The sequence below is a fragment of the Rhinolophus hipposideros genome (genome assembly GCF_964194185.1).
Source record: "Rhinolophus hipposideros genome assembly, chromosome: 24".
Taxonomy (NCBI): Eukaryota; Metazoa; Chordata; class Mammalia; order Chiroptera; family Rhinolophidae; genus Rhinolophus; species Rhinolophus hipposideros.
In genome coordinates, this window is record NC_138070.1 from 18,725,648 (window position 1) to 18,742,650 (window position 17,003).

General features: G+C 46.6%; 1 protein-coding gene across 4 annotated transcripts in view; it reads right to left on the minus strand.

Moving 5' to 3' along the window:
• The window catches only part of ASCC2 (activating signal cointegrator 1 complex subunit 2), a 39,289-nt gene that overhangs the window by 17,227 nt on the left and 5,059 nt on the right, over window positions 1–17,003 (minus strand). For 2 of the 4 annotated variants that reach the window (XM_081037711.1, XM_081037713.1), the window contains 7 exons: window positions 12,299–12,457; window positions 11,758–11,928; window positions 10,687–10,816; window positions 6,180–6,247; window positions 4,723–4,833; window positions 3,530–3,642; window positions 124–198 (listed from right to left, as the gene is read on the minus strand). In XM_081037711.1, the coding sequence (XP_080893837.1) occupies window positions 124–198; window positions 3,530–3,642; window positions 4,723–4,833; window positions 6,180–6,247; window positions 10,687–10,816; window positions 11,758–11,928; window positions 12,299–12,457 (827 nt within the window). The remainder of the gene's footprint in view (window positions 1–123; window positions 199–3,529; window positions 3,643–4,722; window positions 4,834–6,179; window positions 6,248–10,686; window positions 10,817–11,757; window positions 11,929–12,298; window positions 12,458–17,003) is intronic. The other 2 variants (XM_081037712.1, XM_081037714.1) reach the window with 1 other exon arrangement.

The following is a 17,003-nucleotide window of genomic DNA, read 5'->3' on the forward strand; positions in this document are numbered from 1 at the left end:
AAGCTGCATGGTCCTGGTCCCACCGCCTTGTCTTAGAGATGGGGGTGCTGGAGCCGGGGAGGGCAGGGCTCGAGCTCAGGCCTCTCTCTCCCACACCCCTCAAGAGTTTTGTCCCCGCCTCACTTGCTGTCTTCAAGCCTCCTCTTCTTCATTGCAGACTCCAGCTCAGGAATTGCTATTTCGTAAAAGGAAGCTAGTCTGTGGAGGCAAACATGGGTCAAAGCCTGATTCGTTCATAAATACCACACTTCATTTGAAAAATCAAAGCAAACCCAAGGGAGCAGGAAGACCCATTTCTTGCTCCAAGTTGTCGCCACAATTTTCTCCTGGAACCACCCTGGCTCTTCTCCAAGCTCACACCAGATTGTCCTACTGTGGCTGGTCCTAGGAAGAGCCTCATAGGAAGTGACCTGCAGCCACGTCCCCCATTCAGATGGGAAACCAAGGCCCAGACAGGCTCATTCTAACAGTCACAAGAGGGTCACCCAGGACTCACTGAAGTTTGAGAAACAAACACAAGGTCACTCTTTTTTGTGCTCAAAATCTGCCAGCAGCTACCTACCTCCTGACATCAAATGGTAATTCCACTCTCTGGCACAACCATCCCTGGCACAGTGTAACCAGCCTTACTTCTCACCTCGGCAACCTCACACCCACCCCCTCCCAACTCAAATTTAAACTCTTCATTCCAGCCACATGCTTCTTTTTTGTTTTGTTTTTCAATTAAGCCAGCCACATGGTTCTTGAGCACGCTCACCCATGTGATGTGTCCTTCCCAGAACTAGAGGCACAGCACTCAGAGTATGTTGTCCTTGCAACGTTAAATGCAGCTACCTCTTTCTGTGGTGTAATTCTATCTTTCTCTGAACACCTTAGCTTTCCAAAGCCAGTAATACAGCCTATATGCCTAGGACAGTGCTGAATCTGTAGCAGGTACTCTGTAAACATTTGTCCATCACCTGGCTGGCTTCTGGCAACTTCTATCCTAAGGTAGTACTGTAAGTAGCAGAGGGTAAAACTAGGCCAAAAGACACAGGCTTTACTAAGCCCACAGCGTGGCACCCAGAAGACAGAGAGGCAGTTTGGCGCAGACAGATTCAGGTGTTGCCAGGATACATTGCTGGTGGGAGGGTGAGTTGGAATAACTCCTGTGGAGGGTGATTTGGCAAGATTTATAAAAATTTTAAATGCATATACCATCTGTTTCAGCAATGCTACTTCTAGGAATTTATTCCTTAGAAATACTTGGAAAGGTGCAAAACGATGTGTGTGCAGTTATTCTTTATAGCCTTTTTTTTATAATAGCAAACAATTGAAAAAATCCTAAAGGTCTATCTATGGGATCTAGTATTCCACACAATGGAATTCTACCCAGCCATACCAAAAACTGAGGGTGCTTTATAGACTGACATACATTAATTTTCAAAGTAAAATGCATAGTACATAGAGTACTCATCTGCCAGCATTAAATTTTTGAAAGGGGCCAGGTGACATATAACATGCATGTATGCATATGTATATGCATGTTTATATGCATATCTCTGGAAAATTCTACAAAAAAAACACCCCTAAGGATAATGGTTGTGTACAAGGAACAGAACTGGGGAAGAAAGGGAGATTTCACTATACATTTCATACTTTTTGAATTTTGAACCATGGGGATGTATTATTCATTCATAAAATTAAAGGACAGAGAAAAATATACTCAGATATACTCAAGTATATACTCAAGAGTAAGGAGGAGAAAGTTGTTAGGAGGGGGTTAGCTAAAGAAAGAGCTGTTTGGTGACTGTAACCCCTTGCAGAAAGTTCTCCGGCACTGAGGTTGCTGCATTTGCTCAGTTCTTAGCCTTCAGCACAGTTTGAACAGGCTAAGCCAGCCCTGGGCTGCCTGTGGGTCAAAGGCAGTGTCACTGCCAAAGTCAGTGTCACTGGCAGTCAAAAGTGTTTTCCTTTCTTCCTCCTCACCCTGAGATGGGTGGAACCACTCCCCTGCCTCCACTGTCCCTTGCAGGAAAGTCGGTTCTTCCAAAAATCTCTCCTCGTCCCCAAAGATCCTTTCAAAAGCAGTCTGTGGCACATTTGGGAAGATAGATGCTTTAACAAAATGGGAAAATGCCTATCAGAAGTGAAAATAATAAGGGTACAAAAGTCTAAGAATCACAGGATTTCTCATAGTGATTTTTATCGCCTACCTTTTGCGTTTTCCAAATTTATACAAGTATTTGCTATATTTACTATGAGAAAAGACAACTTTTTAAAAAGCTGGAGAGCTATAGTCTCATCCTAAACCCTTTCTTCTGGGAAAGTGTTGATCGGCGCTTTATTCTAACATTCTCTGGGAGGCTGATCATTCTTAATGTCTGGTTTTCAGGAGATGAGGAGACCCAAGAAGGGTCAGAGCATCAGCTGCCATCTCTGGCACACGTCAGCGCTAGCTCAGTGCTTTGTTGAATGGGTGAGTAAATAACTGAATGGACTGAAGGCTGGGTGGATGGAGTTGGGCAGCTCCCAGAAGCTCCTTTGAATGGTGGGGAAAGATGCCTAGCAAAAGCGAGAGCCAGAGGCTAATGAGAACAGGCCAGCCCTGCTGTTGCCAGGCAACATGCACATGACCTGCCCACGCCCTGCAGGCCTTTCTCCCCGCCCAAGGAACAGATGCTCATGTGCTAAGTGGGCAAAGAGGGTCTCCCTTCCTGCCCCATATCCTCTACTTTTTTCTTCATCACAGAGGATCTTTCTATGACTTCTTTAGACAAAAATCTCCAGTGGCTCCCTCCTACCTACAGAATAAAGGCCCTAATCCCTGCCAGCGCATTCAAGGCTCCGTACAATCTGACTGCCACCGATTCCCCTAGAGCCACCGCTCATCACCTGCACCTTTTCCTGCTGCCCTGGTCTCCCTTCCCACCCATGGCTGCATGTTGCACTCTGATCCTGGCTCTACCCAGAACACACTCTGGGCCTTTGCAGGTTTCATTCTGCCCGCCTAGAACACCCTTCCTGCCACTGCAACTTTTCTCTGTCTGGAAGGTTCCTATTTATTCTACCAGACCTCGTTCAGGGGTCACCATGAAACCTTCTCTTATTTCACTAGACAGGGTTTTGCCTCCTTCCTTTGTGTTTCATAATATGGCCATCACCGCCAGCCCCACATGTGAGCACATCTGCTTGTTTTCTTGTGTGCGCTCTCCCCTAGACTACGTGGGGAAATCCTCAGACCGTTTCTTGTCTATTATTCTCTTGCCCTTGCCCAGGATAAGGGCTTTGAAACAAAACAGAAGTGAATTGAAATTGCCCTATTCTTGGTTGTTGGTTTTTTTTTTTACTCCCCTACCCTGTTCTTAGTCCAAAATGGGAGTGCTTGTCAAATGCAGGCTCCAGACAAGCAGGAGCCTTATCTGTCTTCTTCGCATTTGTGTCCTCAGGCTGGAAGAGGGCCTGGCACATTCTGAGCACCCAGGGAATATTTGTTGAATGAAGATGTGAACTCGAATCTCTACTTCAACAGCCAGAATTACCGCAGTACCTGTAACAGAAGTCGTGTTTCTGGAAGGTTTGGCAAGCCAAAGGGAAGATATCCAGAAAGGCCCAGAGCGTAGTGCAGGTATCACAAAGGTAGAGAACAATGTCCTTTAATTCCTGTTGCCAAAAGAAATCACTGCATTATTCTCTTCTGCCCGCCTTTTACAGCTCTGTAGAGGGTCTGAGACTAAGACAACAAAGCCAAGGGGCCCCCAACAGGCAGATGCTTTCCGGGGGGAAGAGAACACTGGAGACCTGGGCAAAGCCTGGCCGGTCCATCTCTAGGAGCACAATTTGGGCAAGTCATTCAACCTCCCTAAGCCTCAGGTCTTGCTACCGTATTATCTCTAGGGTTACTTCTGGCTCTAGGATAATATGGTTTCTCTTCTAAGTTGAAGGAAACCCAACCCCTGACTCTAAAGGCAATGCCTGTATTCCCGTACAGAAAGTACATCCCGGTAAGGACAAGAATCTCAAGCCCACACTCTTCCTTCATTTTGAAGAGGGTATGCAGAACACGGAGTGCTTTCTCGCACACTTTCCCGACTGTCAGGATAACTCATGAGAATTGGTATGAGCTGGGCAGCTGTTAGGATCTCCATTTTACAGATGAGGAGACTGGGGTTCAGAGGGGTAAAAAGACTTGCTCCCACAGCACATGGCATGCCCCGTTCTGCAACACTTGTTAAATGCCTGTTTTCCCATCAAGTCCAAGCTCACAGCTGCCTCATTCCTGCTCTATCTCCTGTGCTTACCACAGGGCCTGACACATGTCCAGGCTCTTGAAATATTTCACTCTGTCTGTCATCCCCATGAGACTCTATGTTCCATGGGAGCCGACACCATGTCTGCTTTTGCTCACTGCTTTACCCAGAAGGCTCAGCGCAGGGCATCGTGCATGCTGGAGACTCCTCAGTACAAATTCACTGAATACATGAAGGGCTCAATGAATAACACACGAATGAACCTGTTGAACTGAACTAAACCCCACTCCTCTGAATTCTAGTTCCCTGTTCCTTCCACTGTTTCCTAAATGAAGCTCCCCGAGATACATGAAAGCCTACTAAAATGTTCTAAATGTGATGGGAATAGCTGCTTACGGAGTTGGGAAAGGGGGCCATGAGCAGGGGAAGAAGCTGCTCTAAGAAGAAGGTCCTCTAATAGCCAGTAAGAGGCTGGGCTGAAGGGCAACCTCACCAGGAGAGGCATGTCGCTGGGGGTCAACCGGCTCCTTTCCTCGAGCTTCTGGGGTGTGGCGCTGGCCCCGTCCCCATGCAAACCACTGTGCTGGAGGATATTGCTGAAGACCTGTGAAACACAAGAGGTGACTCTCCCACATCCTGTCGAGCCAGCAGCTAGGACCCCTGTCCTGAAGCCAGGGACGGGTAATCTGAAAACTGCCTTTGACCCTGGAAACTATGCCAATGTTCCTGGGCCACCAGCTGAGACAATAACCTTCTTAGACAGCAGGGTCAGAGTGGAAACAGTATAAAATAGAGATGATGTGGGTATTCTTCTTACAGAATTACGGGGAGGATTAAAAAGACAAAAATGTATGTGAAGCCCCCAGGATCCCGCAGATGTCATCTGGCTGGATAGGCTGGGCAAGTGTAAGGTAATGAATATGTAAGATACACATGCAGAAATATGTAATATGTTTTCGGATCCCCTGTAGATGGCATTTATGGGAGTCATACTGAAACAAACGACAAATGAACACTGAGGGTAGAGCAAAGCCTGTGGTAAAATCTGTAACTCTTTAACTTAGTGTGTAACTAACTACACAGCCCTTCCTCGTTATCCTTGGGGGATTGGTGCCAGGACCCTCTGCGGTACCAAAATCCGTGGATGCTCAAGTCCCTTATATAAAATGGCGGTGTATTTGTATACAATTTATGCACATCTTCCCATATACTTTAAGTTATCTCTAGATTACTTATAATAGCTAATACAATGTAAATGCTATGTAAATAGCGGTTACACTGTATTGTTTAAGGAATAATGACGAGAAAGAAAAGTATGGACACAGTTGGTACAGATGCAACCATCACAGGTCTAACTACATCCGTACACGTCAGCAACAATGTAATTTCTTTTTAAAACATGTTTTCGATCCATGATCCAATCCACCGTTGGTTGAAACCGCAGATGCAGAACCCAGGAATACAGAAGGCCGACTACATTCTAAATTACTGTAAACAGTGGATATTTATTAGTGATGGGATTGTGGGGGAATATTAATCTTCCTTTTCCTGTTTTTATATTTTCCAAATGTTCTACAATGAATATTATTATTTCAGAAAACGATTGCGTAAAATTTTAAAGCTCTTATTTGAGAAACATAACTCTTTTCCAGCCATATCCTTAGAGGCTTATAGCTGTCAGCAAACACCACAAAATGCAAGCCAAACTCTTTTGTGTGAGTATAGTACTGGACCTTCCTGAGATTTCAATCCTGCTCAAGAGAGGAAAGAATGAATTCAAAGGGTGTGGTAAGAGACAGAACACAGAGCCCAGCTGGAGATGAGTGAAGCCAGAGGGGGTGAATAGTAAACATTTTCCTCAGGCTCAGGAAAGTCAAGGGACACCATTAGGTGGGGAGGTGGTCTGCCTCCCAAGCTCACCCTCCCCTGGGCAAGGCTGAGAGCTGGTACCTGAAGGATGGTAGGCATGGTTTCATCCAGGTCATTATAGTAACTTGGCTGCTGGATAAAGATGTTTCCTGAAAAGTGAGAGAAAGGCAGAAATTGGGAAAAGAGGGGAGGGGTGGAGAGGACACATTACACATGGTTGCCAGCATGTTCTCTGTGACCTTTCTCCCCTTTCCTAAGCCTGTATGACCGAGAGCAGCCCTGGCCCCAGGCCTTGCTGGCACAGAGCTTTGGCCCAGCCTAGAAACTTCCCAGTGTGGGGGAGAGACCTTGCTTGTTACAATTTAACCCTTTAAGCACCTCTGCCTAGCGAATTACGTAAAAGACCTGCCCTGGTCAAACCAGCAACCCCTGACGTCCCCAGGGAGTGATCACACTTGGGCACTGTGCCTTGTATGACAGCATTGGCTTTGGAAATGGGAGTTAGTCATTCAGGAGAATGAGGAGATATGATCTCTTTGCTCAAGAAACCTGAATGCTGCAATCCAAGATTCTTGCCAAACCACGCCTCCATTAATGTAGGGGGACTCTAAAGAGAAATGTCTCTGGTAATTCCCACTCTTTGCGTTTGAATATGCCAGCCATTCTAATCCATCCAATCCAAGAAGCGAGGCCCTGTGAGGGACCTAGAGATAGAGCCTGCACATGTGCAGTTGCTCCTGTAAATTGAAGCTCCTCTCTGAGAGTTTACTATGTCCAAGTGCTGCTGCTGTGAGTGAGTAGGTTAGAGCATATGGTAACTGGGACAGAAAACCAAATGTCCTGGCTGCCCAGATGGCAAAGGGACGGAGGGAGAATCAGAGCTAGCTGGCGGACCTGTCGGTGAGAAGTGCCAACACCCTTAAGAGGCCAGGGCTTTTCCTCCCTCTCTGATCCTAGGATCTGAGGCTGGCTGATTGTCAGGATGTTCTGAACTCTAGGTGTCCTCTGTCCTTGGGCAGGTCTGTCCTTGGTTTCCTTATTGAAAACCCTGCAGCCCTCACCCCATCACAGGTTTGTAAATGAATGAGATCAAAGGCCAGATGGCACTGGGTAGCTGGGTGAGTAAGCAAGTCGCTAGGTGGCTGGACTTTCTGTAAACACTTTACTGGATGCTGCTTCCTTCCTTGATTCCAGAAAGCTGAGTTCTATCAGCACGATTGCTTAGCCCCTCCCACCTCCAGATGGGTGCTGATCCCACAACCTGTGCAGGTGCTCCCTGACCATCTGCATTCACCTCCTACTCCTGACAGACAAGGAGTGACTAAGCTGTTTCCACCAACCTCTGCTCTTCCTCAGAAAACCCTCCTATTGGTATCTTCAAGATCAAGTCCCAACTCCTGACCATGGCACAAAGGGCCCTGTGAAATCTGGCCTCTGTTGGCATCTCCCAGCCAGCTTTTCCCCATTCCTGGCATTATATCCTTCCCTCACACCATCCTCAACCTCAGAGAACAAGCCCTGTCCCCTCCCTCTGTCTGGAGGGACGTCCCAGGGCTAGGTCTGACAGAGACAGGTGTCACCTTCTCCAGGCAGCGCCTCCTGATCCAGCCATCAGGAGGTCTCCCATAACTCCCAGGGCCACAACATGGTCCCTTCCACACCCCAACCACCCGGCATGGAGGAAGGCACACCTCCAGAATCCTTCCAGTGCTTAAGCCTGAGCAGCAGGGATATTTTACTAGCATCAAAAGAGATCACATTTCACAATCTACCCTTGGGGTCTTGAGAGTCCCTTTATTCTCCTTTGTGATTCCAATGATGGTGAAGATTGGAATTCTGATCTCTTAAAGACATAATTAAAAGGCGTGGGACAGCAATGGCATTCTCTGAAATGTCTCTCCTCAGACTAAAGCAGTTCAGAAACCCAAGGTGAATGGAAAGTATTGCCAAATAGGTCTGTGCCAGTGACGTCTGCAGTAGGGCCGAGGCCCAATGTACTCCTGCTCTGGCAAAGCAGCTCTAAGAGAATCTAACTGAAAGGCCCCACTTTCAAAATTGCTGGCTTATATACCATAGAGGCCTGGAGGTTTTAAAAAGTGGGGGGTGGGAGAGTGGAAGTGGGAGCAGGGTAAGGACCGGGTTTCTGCCCAAAGGACAATCAGCCAGTTCCCTGCTCCCTCCTTCTCTCCCTTGTCAACTCTCTTCCAGCTGCTCTGCTTTGCCTCAATAGCTTATGTGGTAGAAAAGTAGAGGTTCCCCCATGCCGTGCCTTCTGCTCAGGAATTGGAAAAAGAGCTTTCGCGCTGCATGGGTGTGTGTGTGTGTATACAGGCCCCTTTTCCATACCCATCCCCAACATACACAGACCACACACACACAATGAAGGGGCTCCTAATGCCTGGTCCTGCCCTCTTTTCCATTAACCAGCCTCTAAGAGCCAACGAAAGGGCTCTCCTTAATAAGCTATTTAGGGTTCTCCTTATGGGCATGAGAACATTCTAAAACACCTCAAAATCTATAAGAGGGCACATTTTTCTGGAGGCAAGCTTTCACCTGATTCTCAACGGAGTCAGTAATTCAAAAGATTAGGAACCCCGGCAGCAGGCAGAGCTTTCTCAATCCACTCTCGCCCGTCTGGAGCTGTCACCTCCTCCTGGAGCCACACAGCCATCTTAGACCCGACAGACATAACGTGACCTTGTGTCTACTCACAGCCCACTCCCCCCACCTCCCAAAGGCCCTTTTTCTGCCACGGACATGTTTCCCCCAGAATCATTAAGACTTCTCCCCGCAGCTGACCTCACTAAATTCGGCTTTATTCTGCCTTCTGGAGGTCCTTTTCCACCCGGGCAGCCCAACCAGGCTCTCACCTTCAAAGTCACACTGAAGCACCAGGCTCTCATGCGGCCTCCTGTCACCACCCTCCCCACCCATGTGCTGCCGGGTTAACCTTGTTACCAGATGGCTCCTCCCCCTGCTCTAAGCTCCTAGAGACTCCCATGGTCCCCTCACAGTAAGAGCTCAGACTGACCTAGTGCCTGTAACATGCCAGGCACTGTGCTGAGCACCACCTCATGTTTAAATCCCACAGCCGTCCTACAAGGTAGGTATAGTGTTCGTTTTCCCATTCTTCAGATGAGAAAACGGAGGCTTCAAGTGGCTCATTGACAATTAGCCAATTAGAATGGATAAGTGATATAGCCAGAAATAGAGCTCTGGTGTGAACTGAGCCGTTTAACTCTGTAGCCTACCTTCTTAGCCACCAAGCAATATGGCTCACCAAGTGCTAACGCCTGGCATTAAGCCCTCCCTGATCTGGCCCCAGCTTCCCCTTCCCCCGTCTCCCAGAATGCTCCACTCTAACCAAACGGACCTAATAACTGTTTTTCTAACTAATCATGCTTGCTTTTGCTCACTCACCCCTTCCTCTCAGTCTACAGTAAAATTATTAAGGGTCTTTCCCTGGGAAATAAAGGAAATTAATGGGTGATCATGCAATAGTTAGATATGAATGAGAAACCAGACGTTCTTCCAATGAAAGAGATGGATATGAAATTTCATGTACATTATGCTCTAATATGTTTTTTAAAAACACACAGAGGAAATGATCACCAAGTGATTGTTTCTAAGTGCAGGAATTTGGTAGCAGCTTTCTTGCATTTTTATACTTTGTATTCTTCCAAAATTTTCTAAGTTAACACATAGTATCTTTATTATTAGGGGAAAAAGGCAGGAAGGAGGCAAACCATTTTTAGGGCTAACTGGGTGTTTGGAAGACTGTGTCCTAGAATCTCAGGGTGAAGAGGGCTGACAGGGCTGCCCAGGGTGAGCATCTCTCCGCGCTGGGCCCAATGCCATGAGCTGCCATTCACAGGGTGTTGTTCCCTCTGTGGCATCCCAACAAAGCTTCTGTCTCGGATTGAAACTTCCAGCCCATGGCCTCCTGAGAGGCTCCAACTGCTGACGTCATTCTTTTCACAACCCAAAGAGTCCTCTCTGAACTCTGACCCCATCTGCTCTCAGCAACGATGCTAATCATGACATTTTTGAGGCAGCTCCATCATCTCTGATGCAGGGAGTGGCAAAGAACAAGAGCCTGAAAGTCAGCTTGGCCATGGATTAGTCATGGCCTCTTAGGCAAGTCCCCTACATTTAACCTCAGTTTTCTCATCTGTAAATGGGGATGACAGCACTCATGTCACAGGGCTGCTGTGAGGATCAACTGAAATAACATATGAGGAGTACCCAGAACCCCCGTGAGCACTCAAACAAAGGTGAGCTATCACTGCTATTCTTCCTCTCATCACCGAAGCAAACATCCCCACTCCTTCAACTGTTTGACACACGGCCTACTACTAAGACTCCAAGATTCTTGAGGGACCATGAGGTATATATTTTTGTCTGCATTCCCTCATTGTTACCCAGTCACTTCTTTCAGAGTTGACACACATATCTAAGTCATGTCCCCCACCTGCCCCTGCTGCTCTGAAGGCCCCTGTGCTCATCGAGGCGCCCACCTTTGGAACCTCTAGTTTGGCATGTGGGGGCCATCTCTGTGCATCCCCCCCAGGCCCCGCGCCCTATGCACCTATCATCTTCTTGAGCAGCGGTGAGTTGCCTTTTCCGAAGAGCACACAGAGGTCCAGGATCTTTGGGATGTCAAACAGGAAGTTATTGTAGACGATTTCTCCAAATGCAGAAGGGGAAATGAAGTGATCCTAAGGAACAGAGCAGAGAAAGGATGAGAGATTCCGAAAGCAGATGCATTGTGAAGTAATAGCAAACTTACAAGAAACAACCTTCAGGTCCATCAGCAGGGGAATGGCTAATAAATGAAGGTCCATCCACACTGTGGACATGTCTGAGCCTTATATATTGACCTAGAGCAAGAGCCATTCTTCATTTTAATGTAAAAAGAACTATAAAACTGTTTGTTAGGGATTCATTCCTAAATATTTATGGGTAAATTACCGTGACGTCTGAGGTTGCTTTAAAATACTCCAGGAAAAAAAGAAAACTCAAGGGATGAGAGAAAACAAGATTGGCAAATGTTGATAATTGTTGATGCTGAGTGATGGGTACATGGGGTTTATTATACTATTGTGTATATTTGAAGAGTTCCATACTAAAAATAAATATTTTAAAAATAAATACACTCAATGCACACACACCTATTGAGAGGGAAAAAATCCCCAAAGGAACATGCACCTTAACAAGTCTTATTTTGGAGGGAGGGGATTTTGTGGGTAACCTTCACTATCTCTAAAATATTTCTGTAATGTTTGCATTGTTTAGAGACAGCATTATTGTTTTTAAAATTGGTGGGTGGGGAACAGTAAAGGTTTTTAAAAAGCACATACAAGTTCCTTTCAAAAATCAGAATCAGTGTTTTCACCCTCTGACGCACAAGGCAGTCACGCGTCAACTGGCAAAGGGCCCTCGGCTCCCATTGATGAAAACACTGGGTGTAATGCAGACTGACCGGGTGAATTAGAGGATAAGGGAGGTGGCACAGATTTCTACCCTAACGGTGGGAATAAAGGCGGAGGGGAGACAAGAGGAAACTCGATATTTTCAGAGCCTCCCTTCCCAGAGGCAGAGAGTCTAGCACAGAGGTGTTAGGTGTCAGTGGCGACCAGTCACGGGATCAGGGGCTTACTTTGGATTCCTTGTGAGTGGACATGCGGACGAAGGTGAGAAAAACGCTTCGATGGAGGCGCTTCTGCATGTCAACAACCTCAGGGGATGGGGCCACCCACTCGTCGAACTTCCGGGGAACATAGTACAGGTAGGAGTCCAGGCACTTCTGCAGGGTCTCGTCGAAGATAACCTAAGCCAGGCAATAGAGGAGAGCAAAGATTTGTCCCTGAGGCCCAAGGACTTGTGGGTGGACTGCGCAAGGGCTCACAGCCCATCAGCCCTGGCCTGTGACACACACTCCAACCCCAAGGGACCAAGAAGGTATGAATGAGCTGAGGGCTAAACACAAGTTTCTAAAAATGACACGTTGGAAGGCGGTGTGTAAACATCATTAAGATTGTGATACAAGACAGAGTAATCCAAACCACAATTTGTTGTTAAGGATCCAGTGAAAGAAGTAGAGAAAAAAGCATCTCCTAGGGGGGAAAGAAACAACAACAGCAACCAACCAACGGCATGTCATGTGCTTTGTCTTAGCGTTAATTTTGATAGAATGTTACCTGGCACCAGAATTTATCGTGAGGCAAGGCCAGGAGCCAGTCGAGGTCATTGGCTACGAAGGTGGCGCGTTCCAGGTACTCTTCCACTAGGGCGGGGATGTTGTCTTTAGGGGGTGGTTTGTATAACACAAAATACCGGTCTGCCTTCTGCTCGGGGTGCTACGGATCCAAAAACCACGTGTTAACGTGGCAGAGGTTAGTCAGCGAGGGCCCATTTGCCAACCCACAGCAATGACAACGCTTGGCTGTTCTCACCGGTGACCCTCCAAGGAGCTTTAAGCATAAAGAACCAAGTGTCTCTAACAAAGGGGCTTGGTTGCATCCAGGGAACACTAGGCGGGCATTAAAAACCATATTTTTTGGAAAATATTTAAAGACATGGTGAAAGGTTAGGTTAAAGGAAGAAAAAGCAGGATATAAACCTCTCTATTTTATATAATCAATTTTTGAATTTTTAAAAATGTTATACATATATATGTATATTATATACATATATATACATACATATATATATATATATATATGTATATATATATATCACATTCACATACTGGTACAAGCTGAAAAAAGGGGGGACAACACCCCCAAAGCTAATAGTGGTTATCTCTGGTGGGGAGGATTACGACTTGAACACATTTTTCAATTTGAAAAAAATTGAACATGTATTCCTTTTTAAATTATTTTTTAATTATACAAGTGAGACCTGAGCATCTTTTCTTCCAAAAACTTACACTATAGAGAAGGTGAGTCACCTGGGACACACGCCCGGTCCCTGTGTTGTTCCATCTGGTGAGTGTCCTTGCAGGCCTTCTCTAGGCGTTCACAGATAAAAGATACCCACATCTTATATTTGTTTAGATGTTTTCGTCTTTCTTACAAAAATCGCATCATTCTGTATGTAACATGCTATACCTTTTTTATAATCAGAAGAGAACCTCAGTAATTTTTTTTTTTTTAAAGAAAAGATGCCAATCAAGTAATGCAGGTCCCAGCCGAGAATCACAAGTTCTCTCTTCCAACCTCTACTTTGCCAGGAACAAACCTGACTTTGTTCACCATAAAGAAGAGACGATGAGCTCACTTTTCTCCTCTGACTACATAAGGGCTGCTTTCTCAGAGAGAAGTGGTAATAGGAGGCAGGCCGGGCAATGTCTCAGCTGTTATCAACCCCAATCCACCCACCACCAGGCCTGTCAGTCCAGAGGGGACAGGAAAATCACGACGGATTGGCCAGGCTCCTTGGGAACCACCTATGCCTCCCTACTGCCTAACGCAAGTTTTCACACTGTAGAGTCTTTGAGTTCCACAGGGGATTTCTCAGGGACCACCTATTGGGTGGGTCTTCAGGGCCCTTCCCATTTAAATCGGAATTTATACGGTGAGGTTTCAGGTACAAATCTTTTGGAAAAGAAATCCTGCTGACTGAAACAAGTTCAAAACTACTCTCTAGAACCTAAATTCATCTCCTTGGTTTCCAAGCTCCCCCTCAATTCTATCTGTTGACACCTTACCTCGTAGGCCATTTCTCAGGCCAGGCTACTACGCACGGCCCTCCATTCTGGAACAGACACTCCACCACGGAGAATCTACCTTCCTTACATTGACTGGTACCCCGCTGAGGTGTGGCACAGAAAAAAAGCATCTGCTCTGCTTCCAGAGCCCATGCTCTAGAGCGGAAGACGCACATCTAAGCCATCAAGTGAGCACAAAACAGAAGAAGGGACAGCTCAAACCTGGCAGAGGGACCTTGGGAGTGCCAAAGGGAGATTAACTGTGTCTGGAGGACAAGGCACGGCGAGCTCCCCAGAGCAGGCAGCATCTCAGCTGGGCCTTGGCCAATGGGGATTTCTAGGTGGAAGGAAGAGCATCTTTATGGAGTATAAAAATGGGCCATAGAAATAAAGGGCACAGGGCGTGTGGGAGATGGATTTGGAGGGAGGGAGCACTGGAATAATGATAATAAAAGCCACCACTTAATGAGGGCCGGCTCCTGAGTAGGTTATGTCCCACAGCCTTTCTTTTCTTTCTTTCTTTCTTTTTATTTTTAATCTACAACTATTTAAAAGATAGTATTTTTTATTTTTTTTATTTTTATTTTTTTTTACAGAGGAGGAAACAAAGACTCAGTAGCTTCAGGAACTTTGCCAAGGTCACAAGGCTAAGGAGGCAACTGAGGCAGGATTTGAACCAAAGCTTACTACACTGCCAACCTACTGAATGACCTACGGTACCATGTGTCACCCTGGTCTCACTGCTTGTCCTTTCCACCCCAGCGCTGACCTCACCTCCTCCAGAAGGTCTCCCAGACTCCACCCGACTAGGTTAGGGGTTCACCTGCGCTCTCCCAGCACCTGCACTCTGTGCTTCCCCGACGGTAGCACTTGTGGGTCTTCATCAAAGTGCAGATCAGATGGGGAGACAGGAAGGGATGGAGTACAGAGAGGCGCAAACAACTTCTGGGAGGGGTCGAAATGCTCATTATCATGATTATGGTGATGGATTTGGGGGTGTGTACAGATGTCAAACTGTACACTTTAAGTATGTGCAGTTTATTGTCCTTCAGTGGTACCCCAGTAAAGTTATATAAAAAGGGAGCGTCTGCCTTCTCTGTCTCCCCCCCATTAGACCTCCGGAGGCTGTCTGAGCCTTGCACACCACATCATTCCCAGTCCCTAGAACAGTGCTTGGCATCGAGCAGATTCTCCAATGCATTTACTGCCTGGACAAAGGAATGAATGGAGGTAATGAAGGACCAGATACTGCCCAGGTGTTTGAAGGACCTTGAATGCCCAATTGAAGAGTGGGGACTTTATTTAGTAGGTAATGGGGGCCATGGAAGATTTCAAGGCAGAGAGCAGCAGGGCCCAGCTGTATCTACCACCCTTCAAACCTGGCTCAGGTCCCTCTTGCTCTGTGAAGCTTTCTCAACATTCTCTGCCCATCACACTTCCATTCTGTTTATCTTGATAAGAAACCATTCTGCACTGTTCCCAAATGCCCCACTTACATGAGTCTTGTTCTCCTGAAAAGCTCATTCACTCATTCTGTCCCAAGACTTCATTTCTTCTGGATCTTCCATAGCACAAAGTATGTGCTGTGCACACAGTAGCTACTCAATAAACATTAGCTTTACCTATAACCCTGCAAAGGCAATGGGGTGGCTGTCCCTTAGCTAGAGATCTTGTCCAAAGTTAGGATTAAAGAGACAAATACAAATTGGGTCCAAGCCTCAGGACAATCTTTCAGGAGCTTCCAGTGGCCAGCAGGGTAACGCCCTTCAGCGTGGCCAACAAGATTGCTCTTTGATCAGTCAGCTAGCTGTCTCTCAGCTTATCCCTCTTTCCATCCTACCCTCCATTCCATGCTTCTGTCACTGTCACTGTTGTCGTCACCATCATTTTTGAGTGTTCACTGTGTTCTAGGCACAGTGCTAATTCAGATATTTCACTTAATCCTCATAGCCACCTCCACAAAGCTGGTTCTATTATCATCCTTTTTGGATCCTGAGGCATGAAGAGGTGATGTGACTTGCCCAAAGTCACACAGCCGAGTATGTGTGAGATTTAACACAAAGCCCATGCTCCTTAACTCTGTGATACTGCTTCTACCCCAAGTGACTGGTGGTTGGTGTATGAGTTAGGCTTTCTCAAAACAGCACACAGGTCCTCCTGCCGGGTCCACCCTTTTCCCATCGTTCTGCCTGGCTACTGCTTATTCACCCTTTATTACACAGCTCAGAATCGCCTTCCTCCAGGAAGCCTTCCCTGGCTGCACATGCCCTCCCACCACCCCCAAGACCTCCCTGCCCCCACACATCCCTTCGGTCTGGATCAGCAGCCCAGGCTCTGTGCTCATGTGGCAGCCTGGACTTCTTTCTATCACAACCCTGATCACACTGTAGAGAAGCTACTGGTTTGCATTTTTCTCAGACCATGGGCCCCTCCAGGGAAGGAACCACATCTTTTCTCTTTGTAGGTCCAGTATCTGTCACAAAGCCTGGCTGGGGTCCTTGACTCATTTACTGAATGTTTCCTGGCACTGGGAAACCAGAATGAAGGGAAGGGACCAGGTCCCTGCTCTCACAGAGCCCACAGTCTAGCAACCCAGGTGTTAAGTACGTGGGGAAGGACTGAGGTGGAAAATCAGACCCAGCCACTCAAGGAACCAGTCTCCATCAGGACTGTCCAATAGAACTTTCTGCAATTAATAGAACTGCTCTATACCTACGCAGGTCAACAAGGCAGGTACTCACCACATGGGGCCATTTTAATTTAAATTCATTACAATTAAATTAAAAATCCATTTCCTCATTCTTGAACAATCCATATTTCAAGTGCTCGATCGCTACCTGTGGCAAACAGCTACCATATTGGACAGAACAGTTCCGGATTTTCTGATAAATATCTTCCTTACACAGAAACAAGAGGCTTTATACCAGAGAGGTTTAAGGATATGGGCTCTAGGGTCCAGCCTAGATGAGTTCACATCCTGGCTCTCCAAATTTCCTAGTTCTGTGACCTTGAACTCTCAGTTTCCTCTCCTGTAAAATTGGAACAACCAAAAGACCTACTCATAGGGCTGTAGTGCGACTTAAATGAGGTAATCCAGGTGAAGTGTTTAGAAAGGTTTGGCCCAGAGCAAGTGCTCTATAAATGGTAAGTACTAGGTATTATTAGAGAGTAGTTAGGAAGTAATAGGAAGCCAC